The sequence below is a fragment of the Oncorhynchus masou genome, chromosome 1, assembly GCF_036934945.1.
Source record: "Oncorhynchus masou masou isolate Uvic2021 chromosome 1, UVic_Omas_1.1, whole genome shotgun sequence".
NCBI classification, from domain to species: domain Eukaryota; kingdom Metazoa; phylum Chordata; class Actinopteri; order Salmoniformes; family Salmonidae; genus Oncorhynchus; species Oncorhynchus masou.
Genome location: NC_088212.1, coordinates 41,121,202 through 41,143,443, shown reverse-complemented (window position 1 = coordinate 41,143,443; position 22,242 = coordinate 41,121,202). Strand labels below are relative to the sequence as shown.

Here is a 22,242-nt window from a genome sequence, read left to right as displayed (position 1 = left end):
TAATTTAAATTGTTGCATGTTGCATTTCTATTTTTGTTTAGTAAATATTGGCACTCTTGCATAAAAATAAAAAAAAATATTTTTGGGGTGTGATTACACGTGTATTTATTTGATTTACTGCAGCACAGGACAAATAAGAAAAACAAAAGAAAAACAAATGTAGATTTAAAGTCATAAATGGTCAGACAGTGCATTCGGAATGTATTCAGACCCCCTTATTTACATAAGTATTCAGACCCTTTGCTATGAGATCCTGTTTCCATTGATCATCCTTGAGATGTTTCTACAACTTGATTGAGTCCACATGTGGTAAATTCAATTGATTGGACAGGATTTGGAAAGGCACACACCTGTCTATAGAAGGTGCCACAGTTGACAGTGCATGTCAGAGCAAAAACCAAGCCATGAGGTCGAAGGAATTGTCCTAAGAGCTCTGAGACAGGATTGTGTTGAGGCACAGATCTGATTAAGGGTACCAAAAAATGTCTGCAGCATTGAAGGTCCCCAAGAACACAGTGACATCCTGCATTCTTAAATGGAAGAAGTTTGGAACCACAAACTCTTCATAGAGCTGGCCGCCCGGCCAAACTGAGCAATCGGGGGAGAAGGGCCTTGGTCAGAGAGGTGACCAAGAACCTGATGGTAACTCTGACAGTGCTCCTGAGTATGCCAAAAGGCACCTAAAGGACTCTCCGATAAGAAACAAGAATCTCTGGTCTGATGAAACCAAGGTTGAACTCTTTGGCCTGAATGCCAAGCCTCACGTCTGGAGGAAACCTGGCACCATCCCTACGGTGAAGCATGGTGGTAACAGCATCATGCTGTGGGGATGTTTTTCAGTGCCAGGGACTGGGAGACTAGTCAGGATCGAGGAAAAGATTAACGGGGCGAAGAACAGAGCTCCTTGATGAAAACCTGCTCCAGAGCACTCAGGACCTCAGGCTGGGGCGAAGGTTCACCTTCCATCAGGACAATGATCCTCAGCACACAGCCAAGACAACGCAGGAGTGATTTCGGGACAAGTCTCTGAATGTCCTTGAGTGGCCCAGCCAGAGCCCGGACTTGAACCCGATCGAACATCTCTGGAGTGACCTGAAAATAGCTGTGCAGCAACACTCCCCATCCAACCTGACAGAGATTGAGAGGATCGGCAGAGCTTGTAGTGTCATACACAAGAAGACTCAAGGCTGTAATCGCTGCGCTTCAACAAAGTATATAGTAAAGGATCTGCATTTTTGTTTGCTTATATTTCTAAAAACCTGTTTTTGCTTTGTCATTATGGGATATTGTGTGTAGATTGATGGGGGGAAACTATTTAATCCATTTTAGAATAAAGCTGTAACACAACAAAATGTGGAAATAGTCTAGGAGTCTGAATACTTTCCGAATGCACTGTAAATGGCCTGGACGAAATTATTCACATTCATTTGGTTGGAGGCAATGATTTTCGTATACTGTGTAATTGATCTCACCTGTGGTAAATTGCAGGGGCCTTTTTATAATCATTGCGTAAACTATTGAGTAAATTTCACACCACATTTCTGAATGCGCTTTTTCTGAAAAGTCTGCATGTCCAGAAATATTGAGATTTATAAACTTCCATGTAGGCCTATGCATGTTTCCCGTTAAATATGGGACCTGTCCTAAAACCGTGCGTGTGCGAACGAGTATTAAAACTCAGTTTCGGGAAAATAAATCACTTTTTTTATGGTAACAATAACCCCCTGTATTTTGGGATTATTGGAACTAGGTCACGACAGTTTCTATTAGAAAGAGCAATGGCAAATTTGATCGCATTGTCCGTAGATGTGTGGGCAGAATGTTTTGATATTTTCCAGTGAATTCAAACATGATCTCATTAGCAGATGTGTGTGGAACGCGTAGGAACAGTAGCCTTCACGTTGTTACTCTTACTCTTAGCTGCCCAAATAGCAAGTGCCATGTCCGCGCATTCTGCAAGATAGATTGTATGTTCGAAACTATTTTAAAGTAGGCTAACTGCTACAGTCCCCACTTCTATACATGTTCAATATTTAGTTTTTCAATCGATTATTGGGTTTCTATGTCCTGCCATAAACTCTGAGATTAAATAGGTTTATTATGTCGCACTCCTATTGCGCAGCAATACTGTATCCTACCCATACTGTAATTTTTTTTACATAAGCTACCGGTCTATTTATTGTGTTGGCAGAATGTTTTAGTCTTTTGCAGTAATTTTATTTATTTATTTTTTAGTTGTATTGTTTGTATAGAGTTGTGTTTGTGTGATTGTCCTTGTCTAAGCAGTGTTTTGTTACTTGTCATGTTTTGTATTTTTATGGACCCCAGGTAGAGTAGCCGATGCTTCTGCAAAAACTACTGGGTGTCCAAATAAATAAATAAATTTATGCTGTATACCACACACTTTTTGGGGGGTATATTTTGTACACATGCACAGTTTATAAATGAGGCCCCAGGTGCCTACAGGGTAAAAATAGCCATTCAAATGGGTTTGAAAAGAAAGAACAGAACATTCTGCTCCATTGCACTCTATTGTAAACTGAAAGGGTGCCAATATATTTGACTGCATCTGTAGTAGGATGATGATTTATAGTAGGGCTCTTAGCTGGGTGAGGGAGTGGGTTCAACAGCTCTCTCCAGCCTCTAAAAAAAAATCACATGGTCAAAAGCCTGTCGGACAGAAACCAGTTGGAATGTAGGATGAGGGAAAAGGGCCTGTCCCAATACAAACTTCTCTACTGGGTCACATTCATTACGGCACAGCGTAGCAAAAAGTTTTGCAACGAGTTGATCCAATCCACAACTAAGGTGAACTCCAGCGTTGACCTTCTATGTTCGACCTCCTCAGATATCCGAGAACTTCTACTGTGATCTGAACTCGGATCAGTTTAAAGGGTTTCTGAAACCCCACACACCACAGACGGACCACTCCACCCTCTCCCGAGCAGCCATCTTCTCAATCACATACCCCTCCCCAGATATCTACCTGGTCATCAAGGTAAGAAACACCATCTTATCCACCTGCATCTATCTACAGTACTTGCTCATTCAGGTAATACGCATACCTATACTGTGCATAGATCTCCAGTTGTTGGTCATTAAGGTAAACGTTATAGACCGATCTACCTCCTCACATATTTCCCATGGTGCCTCTATCGTTTGAGTTCATCTTAAGTTCATTGTTAGAACCTTTGTAGGAGCATCATTAAATCTCTGCGCCGTTTCCCAAAACCACATACACTTGTAATCTAAAACTTGCCTCAGCCTAAGTGTCGTTAGATGCTTTTTTTTTGCCCTCCCACGTCACTTTAAACACACAAGATCTCCGCTAAACATAGAATCACATGGTTTATCCATCTCTCTGTGTCCACCGATAACATCAGAACAAAGTGGACTACAAATACAAAGTTGCCAATGTTTTTGCAATTGATACGTATAAAAAATATGCTTAAAATGAAAACCGAGATTACTGCATTCAAATATTAACAGTAAGCTATAGGCCTATGTCAATCATATTGAAATACACTTCTTGTCCAATCACTTGAGTTATCTTTTGATACTTGTAGGCTACTGTCTGTAATTTGCCCCAATATATTGTCTAGCCTCACATGTACGCAATGATGTGCCAAATTGGTGATTTTGTGCATTTGCAGCCTTAGGTGGTAATATCTATCTGGGAGCTGATCCGTCGTCAGTATTGTGAAATAATTATAATGTCAGGGAAAGATTTGAATGGAGAAAGCTGATCCGAGAGCAGCGGTCCCTTTCGATCTATATCAGTATTGACACATGCTCCAACGACACACGTGGCGACAGGTCTCTCTGCGTCTTTGTTTCGGGAAACGCATGTCACATCTTCGGGCGTTGTAGGAAAGATGCACTGCTGAAACACTAAGCCTAAGTTCCCGTCGCGATCTGGGAAACTGGGCCCTTTGTGTTAAGGTAACATATTTTATGTCACTGACCATAGACACCTGTGTACAGTAGTAGCTTGTCCTGGCTGTGTTTCAGATAGAGAAGGTGCTGCAGCAGGGGGAGATCAGTGACTGTGCTGAACCGTACATGGTCATGAAGGAGAGTGACTCAGCGAAGGTAGAGTGCCATGAGGAGGCGCCACACACACACACACACACACACACACACACACACACACACACACACACAGAGCAGCTATATGTTGTAATTGTGGTTCCCTGGATCAGAATAAGGAGAAGTTGGAGAAGCTGCGCAGCCAGTCAGAGACGTTCTGTCAGAGACTGGGTCGCTACCGTATGCCTTTCGCCTGGGCCACGGTCAACATCATGAACGTCATCAGCACCGCCACGCTGGACCGGGACACCACCGACTCTGACAGCCTCAATGGTCAGTGTGTGAGATTGTTTAATTGTTTTGCGTGCGAGTGTGATAAGCTGGTTTACTCTTGATCTGATGAGTCCAAGGCTTGTTGGATCGTACCTTACGTTTACCTTACTTTCCTTTTCTGTACCTAACTTGAGGGACTTGTCATGGTTCAATTCCCCTGTCCAGGTAAATCTAGCAGTCTGGATAAGAGAGGCCAGCTGCCCAGGAGGAACTCTGAGAGGTTCGCTACCATGGAAGACCAGTGTAACATGTCAGCCTTCAAACCTGCTACCATCACCATCAGCACCTTCTGCAAGCAGGTCTGGACACATGCGCTATAGAAAACAATACAAGCACACACACACACACACATCGCTTCAGCGATATTAGCACCGATATGCTCAACGTTGTGAGTGTCACCTCGAGACAAGAAATGATTGCATTTCACACATAATCCACAGAGCAGACAAACGTGATAAAGCCTGGCCATATCTAACCAGATATCATATACACTTACTGTAAATTCTCCATAATATTTGCAACCGTAGATGGTAATCTTTCTCTAGGAGCTGCTCCGTCATCAGTATTGAGAAATAATTTGAATGTTGAGGAAGGAAGGACCTAATCCACATAGCAGACATGCATGGAATGGCATCGCACAGCAAGGGTGCATTTTTCCATCCTATCATCATCTGTGGATAAGCCCAAGAATCGGTGTCGCACAAACTCTTAGTTGCACCCCTCGATATGTGCCCCAAGTATTTGTCACTTTCTTACAGTATGTTTAGTTGTTGGAAAAGAGGAGAGGTCTGCTATGCATCACTGCATCTTCACACTGTTTAACTCTTGAGACAGTATATCATCCCCACCACACCTCTTCAGCTATGCAGAAAGCCCTTGTCCAACATTGTTGTTTTTAGCACATGGTGAACGTTTGTTTTGGGCTCTGCTTTTTCTGCAGATGAACACAAACCCCATGTGTATTTGACTGAACTAGGATCCTGCTGTGTTTCAGGAAGGGGACCGTCTGAGTGATGAGGACTTGTTCAAGTTCCTGGCAGACATCAAGAAGTTCTCATCCCTGCAGAGAAGAATTAAAACCATATCAGGTAATCCTCCATTCGACCACACAGAAAGACCTGGCGATCTCTGTATGCTGTTTCACTCCGTTCCACCCAACAACACGTGACTATAATGTACGAGTTCTAAGAGCTAGGTGTGTGTGTGTGTGTGTGTGTGTGTGTGTGTGTGTGTGTGTGTGTGTGTGTGTGTAAATGTTATGCCTGGGTTTATGTGTCTAAGTGGGACTGCAACTTTCCTTTACGTGACCTACTTTGAAATATCTCTCTGAAGAATTTTCGTAGTTTGAGACTGTGTTTGACTTATTTCTGACATGGTCCATGTTAGGTATGATTAAACTGGATGTGACCCCGGTCCATGACAACCCAATGGCATGTCTCTCTGCTGAGCTGATCCCAGTCAAACCAGTGGCTGAGAAGAACCTGAGACCTATCAAAGAGGTGTTGGAGTTCCCTTCCAGCGAGGTTTATGTTCCCCACAGCACTTACAGGTGAACACACACACACATACACACACACACACACACAGGCAAGCACACACAGGCAAACACACACACACAGAGTTCCTGACAGCATTTACAGGTTAGTTCACTCACTGCATCCCTCTCTGCTCTGTAGGACGGAATGCTTTCTGTTGTGAGATGTCTTGAAACACCTTTTCCAATATTGCATATTCTGCATGTTCTCTTCAAAGCTCATTTCATCACTTCATTGTCAGTGGATATAGCCTTTAGCAAGTTAGACAGAATGTATTTACCAAAGAACAAACACTATACAGTATATCACAAGAGTACACCCCTCACATTTTTGTACATATTTGAGAGTAACTTTTCATGTGACAACACTGAAGAAATGACACTTTGCTACAATGTAAAGTACTGAGTATACAGCTTGTATAACAGTGTAAATTCGCTGTCCCCTCAAAATAACTCAACACACAGCCATTAATGTCTAAACCGCTGGCAACAAAAGTGAGTACACCCCTAAGTGAAAATGTCCAAATTGGGCCCAAAGTGTCAAACTTTTGTGTGGCCACCATCATTTTCCAGCACTGCCTTAACTCTCTTGGGCATGGAGTTCACCAGAGCTTCACAGGTTGCCACTGGAGTCCTCTTCCACTCCTCCATGACGACATCACAGAGCTGGTGGATGTTAGAAACCTTGCACTCCTCCACCTTCCGTTTGAGGATGCCCCACAGATGCTCAATATGGTTTAGGTCTGGCGGCATGCTTGGCCAGTCCATCACCTTTACCCTCAGCTTCTTTAGCAAGGCAGTGGTTGTCTTGGAGGTGTGTTTGGGGTCGTTATCATGTTGGAATACTGCCCTGCGGCCCAGTCTCCGAAGGGAGGGGATCATGCTCTGCTTCAGTATGTCACAGTACATGTTGGCATTCATGGTTCCCTCAATGAACTGTAGCTCCCCAGTGCCGGCTGCACTCATGCAGCCCCAGACCATGACAATCCCACCACCATGCTGGACTGTAGGCAAGACACACTTGTCTTTGTACTCCTCACCTGGTTGTCGCCACACACGCTTGACACCATCTGAACCAAATAAGTTCATCTTGGTCTCATCAGACCACAGGACATGGTTCCAGTAATCTATGTCCTTAGTCTGCTTGTCTTCAGCAAACTGTTTGCGGGCTTTCTTGTGCATCATCTTTAGAAGAGGCTTCCTTCTGGGACGACAGCCACGCAGACCAATTTGATGCAGTGTATGGCGTATGATCTGAGCACTGACAGGCTGACCCCCCCACCCCTTCAACCTCTGCAGCAATGCTGGCAGCACTCATATGTCTATTTCCCAAAGACAACCTCTAGATATGACGCCGAGCACGTGCACTCAACTTCTTTGGTCGATCATGGCGAGGCCTGTTCTGAGTGGAACCTGTCCAGTTAAACCGCTGTATGGTCTTGGCCACCGTGCTGTAGGTCAGTTTCAGGGTCTTGGCAATCTTCTTATAGCCAAGGCCATAAGAGCAACAATTATTTTTTTCAGATCCTCAGAGAGTACTTTGCCATGAGGTGCAATGTTGAACTTCCAGTGACCAGTCAGTATGAGGGAGTGTGAGAGCGATGACACCAAATGTAACACACCTGCTCCCCATTCACACCTGAGACCTAGTAACACTAACGAGTCACATGACACCGGGGAGGGAAAATGGCTAATTGAGCCCAATTTGGACATTTACAATTAGGGGTGTACTCACTTTTGTTGCCAGCGGTTTAGACTAATGGCTGTGTGAGTTATTTTGAGGGGACAGCAAATTTACACTGTTATACAAGCTGTACACTCACTACTTTACATTGTAGCAAAATGTCCTTTCTTCAGTGTTGTCACATGGAAATAATTACTCAAAAATTTATAAAACTGTGAGGGGTGTACTCACCTTTGTGATATACTGTATATACAGAAGTACTGTATGTGGACACCCCTTCAAATTCGTAGACTCGGCTATTTCAGCCACACCCGTTGCTGACAGGTGTATAAAATCGAGCACACGGCCATGCAATCTCCATAGCCAAACATTGGCAGTAGAATGGCCCGTACTGAAGAGCTCTGACTTTCAACTTGTCAGTTTGTCAAATGTCTGCCCTGATAGAGCTGCCTTGGTCAACTGTAAGTGCTGTTACTGTGAAATGGAAACGTCTAGAAGCAACAATGGCTCAGCCGCGAAGTGGTAGGCCACACAAGCTCACAGAACGGGACTCTCGAGTGCTGAAGCACGTAGCGCGTAAAAAATCTTCTGTCCTCGGATGCAACACTAAATACCGAGTTCCGAACTGCCTCTGGAAGCAACATCGGCACAATAACTGTTTATTGGGAGCTTCATGAAATGGGTTTCCATGGCTGAGCAGCCGCACACAAGCCTAAGATCACCATGTGAAATGTCAAGCGTTGGCTGGAGTGGTGTAAAGCTTGCCGCAATTGGACTCTGGAGCAGTGGAAACTTGTTCTCTGGAGTGATGAATCACACTTCACCATCTGGCAGTCCAACGGACAAATCTGGGTTTGGCGGATGCCAGGAGAACGCATCCTGCCCAAATGCATAGTGCCCACTGTAAAGTGTGGTGGAGGAATAATGGTCTGGGGCTGTTTTTCGGGCTAGGCCCCTTAGTTCCAGTAAACAGACATCTTAACGCAACAGCATACTATGACATTCTAGACGATTCTGTGCTTCCAACTTGGTGGTAACAGTTTGGGGTAGGCCCTTTCCTGTTTTAGCATGACAATGCCCCCGTGCACTAGCCTGCACAGAGCCCTGACCTCAACCCCATCGAACACCTTTGGGATGAATTGGAACACTGACTGCGGGCCAGGCCTAATCGCCCAACATTGGTGCCCGATCTCACTAATGCTCTTGTGGCTGAATGGAAGCAAGTCCCCGCAGCAATATTCCAACATCTAGTGGGAAGCCGGCCCAGAAGAGTGGAGGCTGTTGTAGCAGCAAAGGGGGGACCAACTCCATGTCAATGCCCATGATTTCGGAATGAGATGTTTGACGAGCAGGTGTCCACATACTTTTGGTCATGTGGTATAGCTTCAAGCACTGTTGGTCCATTACTTACTACCCCTAACAGTGTATTCACTGTCTCCATTCTTACCGCCATGTATACATTTCCCTTCATGTGAGCTTTACAAATGTTAGACAGCCAGTCTCTAGGTGTGATTGTACTGACCACAGCGCAATGAGCACGTAGCTTCAGGCCTCATAGTTTCCATCAACGTTGTAAACTCTTCTACCAAGAGTCTGACCTGAGACAACCCCCAGTGCTGTCAACACTTCACTCCTTCCTCCTCTTTGCGCTAAAAATGGCACCCTATTCCCCATAGGGCAGTGGTCAAAAGTAGGGCATTTTATATAGGGAATAGGGTGCCATTTGAGACACACCCTAAGAGTGTGTCTCCTGTCTCAGGACAGATGACCACATTTGTTATGTTGTTTTTGATGCCGTGTAATTGTGCAATATCATGCATTTTGTACTTAGCTCCAGAGTGCCATCTAGTGGTCTAGTATTGATGTGCAAGCTCAGGCTGTCTTAACTCTGAGGTGGGAGCTCTGCACATGCCCAATGGGTTTTTCCTGACCATCTGACCTGATCGAATGCACTAGCATTTAACAGGGGTCTGTGCTAGCCGAGAACTTTGGGAAGTCCCTACCCTTAAGCCATAATCCTAACTTTAAAATCCTACCCTAAACGTAACCATAACCTAATCCTAACTTTAACCCTAACCATTTAAAATTTCAACTTCAATAAGGTAGGGACGTCCCAAGGATCCCGGCTAGCACAGACCTTTTCACAGGCTACAAGTACAGCTTGGGCTGCGTCCCTTTTTAATATATCCTTTCTCCTGAAGTGTGCATTTACTCACTACTTCCCACAAATCTAAAATAATTGGATTTGTGGAGGCATGGGCTCGTGGGAGTTTCCATATTTCTTATGCCAGTTATTTCCTTTCGAATCAGTGAAGGGAAATGAACAGGTGGGAGGAAGGAGAGATAATTGGCATATCCCAAGTGTTTTTCCTGGAACTATTATTCTCTCTTAAATGACCAGACAATCCCTTCCACCATGAGGATGTACCTTCGTCTCTCGCTCTCTCGCTCTCACTCTCTCCGTCCCTCTCTCTCTGTCTGTCTCTCTCCCTTCGTTTCTCTCTCCAGGAACCTGTTCTATGTGTACCCCCAGCGGCTCAACTTTGTCAACAGGCTGACTTCAGCAAGGAACATCACCATTAAAATCCAATTTATGAGTGGAGAAGACCCAAGCTGCGTGCTGCCTGTGAGTTTGACACACACACACACACACAATGTGTGTCGCTGTGACATTTTTTTGGCCGCCGTTTTTATCTATTTTACTCCTCTTTCTTTTTCCTCCTAGGTCATTTTTGGAAAATCAAATGGTCCTGAGTTTGTGCAAGAAGTATACACCCCAGTCACGTACCATAACAAGCAAGTGGATAGATACTAATAATAAAACTACTGCATGAAATGCATATTACATTTTCTAATATAATAAGCTTCATTTTTTTTCTGTGTTCTCTGTGTGACTGGGACTCAGGTCCCCAGACTTCTATGAGGAGGTGAAGATAGCTCTGCCTGCCAGGCTGACTGAGAGACACCACCTTTTGTTTACCTTCTACCACATCAGCTGTCAACAGAAACAGAACCAGACAGCCACCAGTGAGACATTCATAGGATTCTCTGTAAGTCTGATCCCTCACACCTGGTCTCACCTGGGCCTATAGTCATGAAGTGCCTCAGAGTAGGAGTGCTGATCTAGAATCAGCTCCCCCCTGTCCATGTAATCGTATTCATTGTGATCGAAAAGGCAAGACTGATCCTAGAGCAGCACTCCTACTCTGAGACGTAATGGCTGCGTTTACACAGGCAGCTCAATTCTGATCTTTTTGCCCAATTATGGGCAAAAGATCAGATCTGATTGGTCAAAAGACCAATTATTGGCAAAAGATCAGAATTCGGCTGCCTGTGTAAACACAGCCTTTATAAATACGGTCCCTGGTCTCATCTGATCTGGATCACACTGGTTTCACGTGGTCTTACATGAAGATGCAGCTACTCTACTGAACGTGGCGATGCACACAACAGTTCATTCATGTGTATGTGTGATCAATATGTTTGGTAAGTGATACTCCTCAATGATATTTAGATAGTCTATCTCCTGTACGTGGGTGTCCATAGTGTCTGTCAATAGTCAATGTGTGCTGCTAGCTGATGTACTGTCTATCCCTCTGTGTACTGTAGTGGCTGCCTATACTGAGTTGTGACAGATTACAGACCGGTCAGTATTGCCTTCCTATCGCCCTGGACAGACTGCCTGTCAACTACTCACTGCACTCACCTGAGGTAACCATTCATTTGTCCATTTCAGTTCTCCAGACAACAGTTAAAAAATATATAATAATCTGTAGAATGTGAAGAGGAGTGGCTCCCCCTTGTGGATAGAATATACTTATTTGCCATTTATTTATTGATTTGACTAATTTATTGATTTGGTTTAGATTTTTTGTTGAAGCGCAAGGCTTGTGAGTAGGCTCAGAATGAGTTAATATGTCTCACTCTCTCTCTCTTTCTCTCGCTGCAGAAAATTCCCCCTCAGGTCCCTCCAGTCAGGTGGATGGAGAGCCACAAAGGAGTGTTCAACCTGGAGATACAGGCTGTGTCCTCTGTACACACACAGGTGAGTCTATACACATGCACACACACACTCACACACACTATTTGTTATATATTTTTGAACCCCTTCCCCACCCCAGGATAACCACTTGGAGCGTTTCTTCACGTTGTGCCACGCCCTGAAGGGCGGAGCGACGTTCCCACTCCGAGTTCGGGAAGAGAAGATTCCGGAGAACAAGCTGGAGCACGAGCTGAAGCTGAGCATCATCTCCCTGCCCTCCTCCAGACTAGAACCTCTGGTCCTCTACCTCCACCTGGTCTTAGATCAACTCTTCACCCTCATCATGCAGCCCATGGTCATCGCTGGACAGATAGGTACCTATATATAGGGGGACGTCACCTGGGTTTTCAGACAGACAGGCACCCAGAGGGACGTCACTGTCCTGGGCTTTCCGGCAGATGGGTACCTAGGGGATGTCACCTGGGTTTTCAGACAGACAGGCACCCAGGGGGATGTCACTGTCCTGGGCTTTCAGACAGACTGGTACCTAGGGGATGTCACCTGGGTTTTCAGACAGACAGGCACCCAGGGGGACGTCACTGTCCTTGGCTTTCAGACAGACGGGTACCTAGGGGATGTCACATGGGTTTTCAGACAGACAGGCACCCAAGGGGACGTCACTGTCCTGGGCTTTCAGACAGACGGGTACCTAAGGGATGTCACATGGGTTTTCAGACAGACAGATACCTAAGAGGACGTCAGCATCCTGGGGTTTCAGACAGACGGCTAGAGAAGGACAGACACTCCACTGGAAGGACAGACCGGAAGTGGGAGAGTTCACCTGATGTGTTTGACCTGTGTTGTGTTAACCGTGTGTGTGCATGTATTTATTTCCTAGCCAACCTAGCCCAGATAGCTTTTGAGTCGGTGGTGTCCATCGTCAACAGTCTCCACAACAGCCAGGAGCTGGCCAGGGACCAGCAGGGTAGGAACGGTCTCCTAGCAACATACCTGTACTGGGTGTTCCGCCTGGCCGACTCTCCCCGGGATCTCCTCAACACAGGTAGGTACCACCAGACACGTTGTCATGGTGATGGGAGTAAGAGACTGGATGTCACTTTACATGAAATTTGCCTCATGCAGATAAGATACATGAAACAGTAATAATTTAAATGATGGGTAACTATGTAATTACACCAATACATTGCTATAGTATTTTGCCTAGTTCTTTTCAGATGATCTCATTTTGCTCTGTTGTAGCTTTGGCAACTGTGTATGTGTTTTCTATCCCAGTTTGCTCCTCTCCCTGTAGGCTTTACAGACGCTCTCCACCCCTAATCTGTAACCCTTCTAATTTAGTGTGCCCTGCACGCACAACCCATGTGGAATTTCTGGTCTCCGGCAACGTTTGGAACTGCCCATCTGAAGTCAAGAATGCGGAGTTCATCTCAGCCTATGCTGTCCTTCAGTCCCTAGACTTTTTGGCCTGGACGGAGACATGGGTCACCCTAGAGAACACTGCACAGGGCCACTCATTTCTCCGGTGGAGACTTTGTCTTTTCTCCGTCACTCACCTGTCCATCTCCTAATTTGAATACCATGCTGTCGCTGTCACTTGTCCACTCAAGCGTTACGTTGTTGTCTATCGCCCACCAGGTGCCCTTAGAGAGTTCCTCAATGAGTTTGACACCTTGATAACCTAATTTCCTGACGATGGCTCACTGCTTTTTGTACTGGGCGACTTCAACCTCCCGATGTCTGACTTCGATTAATTTATTTCCAACTCTTTCCTTCCCATCCTTGCCTCTTTCGACTTCACCCTTTTGCAGTCCCCTGTCACTCACAAGGCAGGCAATACTCTTGACGACCTCTTCACTAGAGGCTGTTTGCCTACTAATCTCAAGGCAACCCTCCCTCCAGGTCTCTGATCACTACTTTGTTTCTTTTTCGGTCTCCCTCTCCTCCAACCCTAGCCACTCAGGTCCTACCCAGATGATCATGCACCGTCGCAATTCTCTCTCTCTCTCTCTCTCTCTCTCTCTCTCTCTCTCTCTCTCTCTCTCTCTTCTGTCTTCTCTCTCTCTACTCTTTTCCTCTTCTATCATATCTCCCTTCTGCTAAATCCTCCTGCCTCTTCGACCCTACTAACCTCCCTTTACGCACGCTATGACTTTCCCCTTTCTTCCCGGCCCGGCTCGGCCCTCCCCTCCTGCTCTGTGGCTGAGTGACTCATTACGAGGCAATGGAGGAGAACTTCACTTCTGGAGGACCTATTATCCTTTCACTCCCTCCTCTCTACCTTCTCTTCCTCTGTATCTGCTGCTAAAAGCACTTTCTATTGCGCTAGATTTCAAGCGTCTGCCTCTAACCCTAGGAAACTCTTTTTCCACCTTCTCCTCCCTCCTTAATCCTCCACCCCCCCCTCCTCCCTCTCTGCAGATTACTTTGTCAGCCACTTTAAAAAGAAGATTGTCGACATCCGCTCTTCATTCACTCAGCTTATTGAATCCACTGGTCCCACTACCCTACGCCTTGACCTCTTTCTCCCCTCTCTCTCCAGATGAAATCCTGCGACTAGTGAGGTTCAGCCACCTGACAACCTGCCCGCTCGACCCCATCCCCTCCTCCCTTCTCTCTACCATCTATGGAGACCTTCTCACTTCCCTCATCCCAGACCACTGACTTAAAAATGTCCAGAATCGCTCCCCTCCTTAGGAAACCAACACCCGAACCCTCTGATGTCAAAAACTACAGGCCCTTCTTTCTTTTCTTTCATAAGCACTTATGCGTGCTGTCTCTGACCGACTCTCACACTATCTCTCTCAGAACCATCTTCTTCACCCTAACCAGTCAGGCATCAAAACGTGTCACTCAACCGAGACTGCTCTTCTTTGTGTCCTGGAGGCTCTCTGCACTGCCAAAACTTTATCACAGTTGACAACTCCATGGTGTCCCCCTCCCAGAATGCAAAGAACCTTGGCGTGACCCTGTCGTTCTCTACAAACATCAAAGCAGTGACTTGCTCCGCAGGTTCATGCTCTACAACATCTGTAGAGTATGACCCTGTCACACACAGGAAGCGGCGCCGGTCCTAATCCAGGCATTTATCATCTCCCGCCTGGACTACTGCAACTCGCTGTTGGTTGGGCTCCTCGCCGGTGCCATCAAACCACTGCATCTAATCCAGAACGCTGCACCCCGCCTGGTGTTCAACTTTCCCAAATTCTCCCATGTCACCCCGGTCCTCCGCACACTCCACTGGCTTCCAGTCAAAGCTCGGATCCACTACAAGACCATGGTACTTACTTCCTATCTTCAGGCTCATTCTCAAACCCTACACCCCAACTCCGTTCTGCCACCTCTGGTCTCTTGGCCCTCCCACAGCTACGGGAGGGCAGCTCCAGTTCAGCCGAGTCCAAACTCTTCTCTGTCCTGGCACCCCAATGGTGGAACCAGCTTCCCCCTGAAGCAAGGACAGCAGAGTCCCTGCCCATCATCCGAAAACATCTGAAATCCTTTCTCTTCAAAGAGTACCTTAAATAATCCCACAAACATCCCCTCCTCGCACTTGATTCTTACTTCCTCTTACCTGCAGTGAAGCCGCTCAACATTTATATTACATTCAGTCATCTAGCAGACACTCGCGTCCAGAGCGACCCACCGGAGCAACCAGGGTCAAGCTCCCCACCCAGGGGCACATCGACAGATCTCCCACAAAGTCAAGTATTTGAGGACTTGAATAACCTCTTGGCCACAGGCCCAAACTCCCAACCGCCAGGCCACCAACTATCCAAGATCCCCCACAGTTTCCCCAAGAGCTGCCCCTCAAGCATTCGAGACCCTCCCACAGCCCCCCTCTCCCCCAATAAACCTCCCACTCCACTCCCCACCTCCAAACTTTCCAAGCCCTGTATAGATGTTTAAATTCAGTGTGCAGGTTCAGTGTGCAGGTTCAGTGTGCAGGTTCAGTGTGCAGGTTCAGTGTGCAGGTTTAGGCTTAGTGTGCAGGTTTAGGCTTAGTGTGCAGGTTTAGGTTCGGTGTGCAGGTTTAGTGTGCAGGTTCAGTGTGCAGGTTTAGGTTCAGTGTGCAGGTTCAGTGTGCAGGTTCAGTGTGCAGGTTTAGGTTCAGTGTGCAGGTTTAGGTTCGGTGTGCAGGTTTAGTGTTTAGGTTCAGTGTGTAAAACGAGGTGTGACCAGGTAGATCATGCCAGTGACATGGCTCTCCCCTGTGTGTCCAGGTCCAGATGGGGTGTTACCTCCCACTGAGGGCCGCTACAGTACTATGGGGCGGGCCTCGGCCTCCACAGTAGGAGCCATGTTACTGCAGTCTCGGCTCCGCAGCAGCAGCAACCCTGATATCCCTGCTCCACACAGTGCAGAGGACACAGAGGTCAAAAACATCCTGTCAGCTAAGGTACTGATACACAAGCCGAGCCGTGGTTGAATGGGTAACACACCTTTGCAAATCCATGTCTGTGTCCCAAATGGCAACTTGTGGGCCCTGATCAAAAGTAGTGCACTATGTAGGGAATAGGGTGCCATTTGGGACGCAGGCATGCCTGTTTGTCTCTGTGTTTCTAAAGCGCCAATAACCCAGATGGTCCAGTGTGGTTCAGGTTCTTCATGACCCACCCCGTTGTTGCGGTCTTCTCCGTCAGGGCTACAACAACCCAGGCTGTCGCATGTCCACCTATGTGGATTCGAGCAGCCACCCTCAGAGGTCTACAGGCGGGACCCGGCCCTCCAACAGAAAGGTAACGCATACCAGAAAGACCCACCGTAATAAATCGTTATTCACAACTGTGATACCAACAGTCACCCGTGGAGGGCAGTATTATACTGAGAAGGCCAGAGCATATACTAACATGTAAACTTCTGTTAACTACTGTGTCTTTCATACGGGCTAAACACTGACTATAACATCCCCATTTGCATTCTGAGTAGAATGCTATTTATACATCTCGTTGGGATGTTACGTAGTAGTGGATTGGCTAGCTCTGGTTTGTGTTGAACTGAGGGTTGTAGCCACCAGCTATAATGTGACTGTCTCAGTCTCTATCTCGCTATCTAGCTAGCTAACATGTAGGTTGTATTTAGCTTATAAGAAGTACCACTGAGATAGTCAGGATGGATGTGGTTCTTACAAAGAATACGCTGTGTTCTACATATAGGTTAGCAGACACTACTGTATTGGTGGTGGTAGTGACCCAAGGCTCTCTGTTTCTCTGACAGCAGTTCCATGAAGAGTTGGCTCTACAGATGGTGGTCAGCACGGGAGTCTGCAGAGAGAACGTATACAAATACGCCTGGTTCTTCTTTGAACTGCTGGTAAGTGTGTACAATGTATTTTACAATCTAGCCTTTTGCTTAATGGAGTTGTTCATGGACTACAAAAAGTGTGTGTGTGTGTGTGTGTGCGCGCGTCTCTCTCTCTCCAGGTGAAGAGCATGGCCCAGCATGTGTCTCAGCTGGAGAAGCAGGACGTCCCTCGCAGGAGCCGCTTCTCAGACCGCTTCAAAGATGACATCGCCACCGTCGTCTCTGTGGTTACCGCCGAGATCGGGACCATCCTGGTCAAACAGCAGAAGGTTCATAACAGTGTATAATTCATATACGCTAGCACTTTTTGGAGACTCAATTCATCATGTCATCACTTAACTTCCAATACTCATTTTAATAAAAATCAAATGTTTGATCTTGTGTCTCTCTAATGAGACCGTTGGCTGGTATTAACGGAAAATCAACTGTTTGTTTGTGTTGTTGTTGTTAGGAGATGGAGCAGGCAGAGAAGGTCAACATCAGCCTTGCCTTCTTCCTGTATGACCTGCTGTCTCTCATGGACCGAGGCTTCGTCTTCATCCTGGTCAAAAACTACTGCAACCAGGTCACTATCACAATACACTTCCAAACCACAATATTCTACCGTCCTATTTTAAGTGACACTACAAAAGATGGTAGTTGGAAGTTGCTTACAGCATAACCACAAATGAGGTGACCAATTCTAGACTTCTAGAATTCGCTGACCATATCCCATGTCAATAACTTAACTTAACCATGTGACCTGCCGTAACCTTTCTGATTGGTTATTTCCAGATGTCGGCAAAGAGCATTTCCATGCCAACCATGATCGGTATACGATTGGAGTTCCTGCGTATCCTGTGCAGTCATGAGCACTACCTCAACCTCAGCCTTTACTTCAGTAGTCCCGTCTCCGCACCCGCCTCCCCATGCCCATCCATCTCCTCACAGGTCAGTCTGCATGTCAGTCAAAATCCTATCGGCCAGTCCGCAGCACTCACCTGGCTTTGGGATTTGAGGTTATAGTGGAGTATTGTTAAGTCGGGGTGTTGAGGAAAGTATTGTTGAGTGAAGTGCTCTTTCTCTCCTTGTCGTTTCATTTCCTACCTCTTGCTCTCTCTTCTTCTCGCTCTCTCTCGCCCGCCTCTATCACATTTTTTTTCTCTCTCTCTCTCTCCCGTCTCTCTCTCTCTCTCTCTCTCTCTCTCTCCCGCCTCTCTCTCTCGCTCTCTCTCTCCCTCTCTCTCTCTCTCGCTCTCTCTCTCCCCCGCCTCTCTCTCCCCCTCCTCTCTCTCTCTCTCTCTCTCTCCCCCTCTCTCTCTCCCCGCCTCTCTCTCTCCCCCGCCTCTCTCTCCCCCTCTCTCTCTCTCTCCCCTCTCTCTCTCTCCCCCTCTCTCTCTCCCCCTCTCTCTCTCTCCCTCTCTCTCTCTCCCCCTCTCTCTCTCCCCTCCTCTCTCTCTCTCTCTCTCTCTCCCCCGTCTCTCTCTCTCTCCCCGTCTCTCTCTCTCTCTCTCCCCGTCTCTCTCTCTCTCTCTCCCCCCGTCTCTCTCTCTCTCCCCCGTCTCTCTCTCTCTCTCTCTCCCCCGTCTCTCTCTCTCCCCCCCCGTCTCTCTCTCTCTCTCTCCCCCGTTCTCTCTCTCTCTCCCCCCGTCTCTCTCTCTCTCTCCCGTGTCTCTCTCTCTCTCCCCGTCTCTCTCTCTCTCTCCCCCGTCTCTCTCTCTCTCCCCGTCTCTCTCTCTCTCCCCCGTCTCTCTCTCTCTCTCCCCCGTCTCTCTCTCTCTCTCCCCCCGTGTCTCTCTCTCTCTCCCCCGTGTCTCTCTCTCTCTCTCTCTCTCTCTCCCCCGTGTCTCTCTCTCTCCCCCGTGTCTCTCTCTCTCTCCCCCGTGTCTCTCTCTCTCTCTCCCCCGTCTCTCTCTCTCTCTCCCCCGTGTCTCTCTCTCTCTCTCCCCCGTCTCTCTCTCTCTCTCCCCGTGTCTCTCTCTCTCTCTCTCCCCCGTCTCTCTCTCTCTCTCCCCGTGTGTCTCTCTCTCTCTCTCTCTCCCCCGTCTCTCTCTCTCTCTCCCCGTGTCTCTCTCTCTCTCTCCCCCGTGTCTCTCTCTCTCTCTCTCCCCCGTGTCTCTCTCTCTCTCTCTCCCCCGTGTCTCTCTCTCTCTCTCTCCCCCGTGTGTCTCTCTCTCTCTCTCTCCCCCGTGTGTCTCTCTCTCTCTCCCCCGTGTGTCTCTCTCTCTCCCCCGTGTGTCTCTCTCTCTCTCCCCCGTGTGTCTCTCTCTCTCTCTCCCCCTTGTGTGTCTCTCTCTCTCTCCCCGTGTGTGTCTCTCTCTCTCTCCCCGTGTGTGTCTCTCTCTCTCTCCCCCGTGTCTCTCTCTCTCTCCCCCGTGTCTCTCTCTCTCTCCAATGTGTCTCACTCTCTCTCCCCCGTGTCTCACTCTCTCTCCCCCGTGTCTCTCTCTCTCTCTCCCGTGTGTGTCTCTCTCTCTCTCCCCCGTGTGTCTCTCTCTCTCTCTCTCTCCCCCGTGTGTCTCTCTCTCTCTCTCTCTCACCCGTTTCTCTCTGTCTCTCCCCGGTCTCTCTCTGCAGAGCTCCAGTTCATGTAGTTTCCAGGAGCAGAGGGTCCTGGGTCTGTTTGATCTGTCCCAGGAGTTTAAACAGCAGCACTACCTTACTGGTCTACTGCTCACCGAGCTCAGCGCTGCACTGGACATGGAGTCAGAGGGGTCAGTAGACACACACAGGGGTAAGGTCCAGATGAAGGCCATCAACGCCACCTACAGTCTGCTGTGTGCCCATGACCTGGACCAGCGCTGTGCCCAGCCTGAGGTCAGGGCCAAGGTGGCCACTCTCTACCTCCCCCTGGTGGGCATCATCATTGACTCCATCAACTACCTGGACTTCACAGGTACTGGCCTTGGCCGCATTTCCATATCCACCCCTAGACCGTACCCATTGGCACTTAATGTACACTGGCTAAGGAGTTGGTTGATTGGTTTGGAACTGGGTTTATGTGAACTGTGTTTTGAGTGTTTGGTGCAGAGCCGTGGCTGGTAACAATCGCCGCTCTCAACAATTATGCCACTCCCCACCGGAGACGACCCTTTCAACTTTCTCCCCTCTCTACCTCTGTGTAACCCTTTAGTTACTTCTAATCTGTCTAAATAAAGCTTGAAACTACTTTCAAAAAAGGTATTTGACCCTTGTGTGTCTCTGTAGTGTCCGAGGCTCGCGGAGGGAAGAACAAGACGGGTGGATCAGACGAAGACCCCGACAACGTCACGCCCATCAATCAGTCTATTGCCATGGCGATCGCCGGCAACCCCTTCAACACCTTGGCGAGGAATGCCCTGCCTTCCATGGCGTCTGTGGTAAGACTGTAGGAATGTTGCTATGGTTTCGTAACAGTGGGACTTTCTCTTTTCACCTCCGAGCACATACTGTATGTTTGAGTTCCTCAATCAGACCTGGAGGAAGCTTGCCCACAAGCTTGATGTATAATTGCTCTGCGTTTTTTGTGACTAGCACTATCCATCTGTGTGTTGGCGCATTGCAACAGGTGTGCTGCTGTGAGGTAGACTGATGAGCTGTCAGATGCACACCCGCACTCCATCCATTCTGAGACGCCAGCTCTCTCTCTTCCCTCGCTCTCGTTCTCGTTCACTCACTCACGCAGACACACACATGGGAGATGCTTTATGGGCAGGCATTATAATCATAAGTGACCTGGGCTGTCCTGAGCAACACAAGACATCCATCAAGCGTAGCCACGGCGACACTGCAGCCACTGAACACCTTCACTCTTGTCCCTCCTCTCACAACTTGCCTGTGCTAGATGAATGTGTGCCCTATATACGCTATACACCATGCTATCGATGACTGGTCTACTTGGAGTATTCATCCAACTCAACCCCTTTAGTGAGATGGGGGGCACCTGTTTCCTCCAAAAGGAGAATCCATAAGCCACACTACATCTCCGATCACATTGCAGTGAATCTGTCCACTTTAAAGTGTACATCTCTAATCCCCTTCCTCTACCAGTCTGCTGAAGGCCTTAGCAAGACTGTACCTCGGATTCAGTCTTTGGCGATCACCACTTCACACCGCGCGATGTTACCAGATGTGAAATCTTGATATCAACCTGGGCCAGATTTGTACGATTTTGCTCCGGTTCTGTCGTCACATTCTGCGATTGGCTTGCTAGGCGACGTCAGGCCGACATAGGCTACGTCAACTGCAGCGGTGTATTGGACCTGCGCGTGTGCCCAGCACCGATGTTGCAAGACTCACTCTATGCGTAATGCGCGAGTGAAGTGAGTTATAAAAGAAAGAAACGGTATTCATCTTAGAAATTAGTTTTCACATGCAAACTTTACATGAGCGTTTTATTTTGATGGCCCATTTTGTGCATTAAAACTTCTTATGGCTGGGTGGCAGTATTGAGTAGCTTGGATGAACAAGGTCCCCAGAGTAAACTACCTGCTACTCAAGCCCAGAAGCTAAGATAAGCATATTATTAGTAGATTTGGATAGAAAACACTCTAAAGTTTCTAAAACTGTTTGAATGATGAGGAAAAATCCAAACAGGAAGTGGGAAATCTGAGGTTTGTGGTTGTTCAACTGTTTGCCTATCCAAGATACTGTGTAAATTTGGTCCAATTGCACTTCCTAAGGCTTCCACTAGATGTCAACAGTCTCTAGAACCTTGTTTGGGGCTTCTACTGTAAAGGAGGGAGGAATGAGAGCTCATTGAGCACCGTGAGAGTTAGCTGCGTTCCATTACATTTCTACAGGCAAAGGAATTCTCCGGTTGAAACATTATTGAAGATTTTTGTTAAAAACATCCTAAAGATAGATTATATACATCATTTGATGTATGAATGGAATTTTTTGACATTTCGTCTGGCCTGCGCGTCGTGAATTTGGATTTGTGAACTCAAGGCGCGAACAAAAAGGAGGTATTTGGACATAAATTATGGACTTTATCGAACAAAACAAACATTTATTGTGGAACTGGGATTCCTGGGAGTGCATTCCGATGAAGATCATCAAAGGTAAGTGAATATTTATAATGCTATTTCTGACTTCTGCTGACTCCACAACATGGCGGATATCTGTATGGCTTGTTTTTGTGTCAGAGCCGTACTCTGATTATTGCATGGTGTGCTTTTTCAGTTAAAGCTTTTTTTAAATCTGACACAGCGGTTGCATTAAGGAGAAGTTTATCTAAAGTTCCATGCATAACACTTGTATTTTCATCAACATTTATGATGAGTATTTCTGTAAATTGATGTGGCTCTCTGCAAAATCACCAGATGTTTTGGAAGCAAAACATTACTGAACGTAAATGCGTCAATGTACACTGAGATTTTTGGATATAAATATGAACTTTAT

The 22,242-nt window shown here is 47.1% G+C and overlaps 1 protein-coding gene across 3 annotated transcripts in view; it reads left to right on the top strand.

Annotated features, from left to right (window-relative positions):
• The window catches only part of dock8 (dedicator of cytokinesis 8), an 84,736-nt gene that overhangs the window by 41,284 nt on the left and 21,210 nt on the right, over window positions 1-22,242 (top strand). For 2 of the 3 annotated variants that reach the window (XM_064971780.1, XM_064971796.1), the window contains 21 exons: window positions 2,849-2,998; window positions 4,012-4,092; window positions 4,203-4,362; window positions 4,528-4,661; window positions 5,357-5,450; window positions 5,749-5,911; window positions 10,089-10,206; window positions 10,306-10,376; window positions 10,486-10,630; window positions 11,190-11,291; window positions 11,530-11,625; window positions 11,702-11,936; window positions 12,461-12,625; window positions 15,801-15,976; window positions 16,221-16,316; window positions 16,795-16,890; window positions 17,001-17,150; window positions 17,333-17,446; window positions 17,656-17,811; window positions 19,438-19,756; window positions 20,068-20,219. In XM_064971780.1, coding sequence (XP_064827852.1) covers window positions 2,849-2,998; window positions 4,012-4,092; window positions 4,203-4,362; window positions 4,528-4,661; window positions 5,357-5,450; window positions 5,749-5,911; window positions 10,089-10,206; window positions 10,306-10,376; window positions 10,486-10,630; window positions 11,190-11,291; window positions 11,530-11,625; window positions 11,702-11,936; window positions 12,461-12,625; window positions 15,801-15,976; window positions 16,221-16,316; window positions 16,795-16,890; window positions 17,001-17,150; window positions 17,333-17,446; window positions 17,656-17,811; window positions 19,438-19,756; window positions 20,068-20,219 — 2,973 coding nt within the window. The remainder of the gene's footprint in view (window positions 1-2,848; window positions 2,999-4,011; window positions 4,093-4,202; window positions 4,363-4,527; window positions 4,662-5,356; window positions 5,451-5,748; window positions 5,912-10,088; window positions 10,207-10,305; window positions 10,377-10,485; window positions 10,631-11,189; window positions 11,292-11,529; window positions 11,626-11,701; window positions 11,937-12,460; window positions 12,626-15,800; window positions 15,977-16,220; window positions 16,317-16,794; window positions 16,891-17,000; window positions 17,151-17,332; window positions 17,447-17,655; window positions 17,812-19,437; window positions 19,757-20,067; window positions 20,220-22,242) is intronic. The other variant, XM_064971788.1, reaches the window with a different exon arrangement.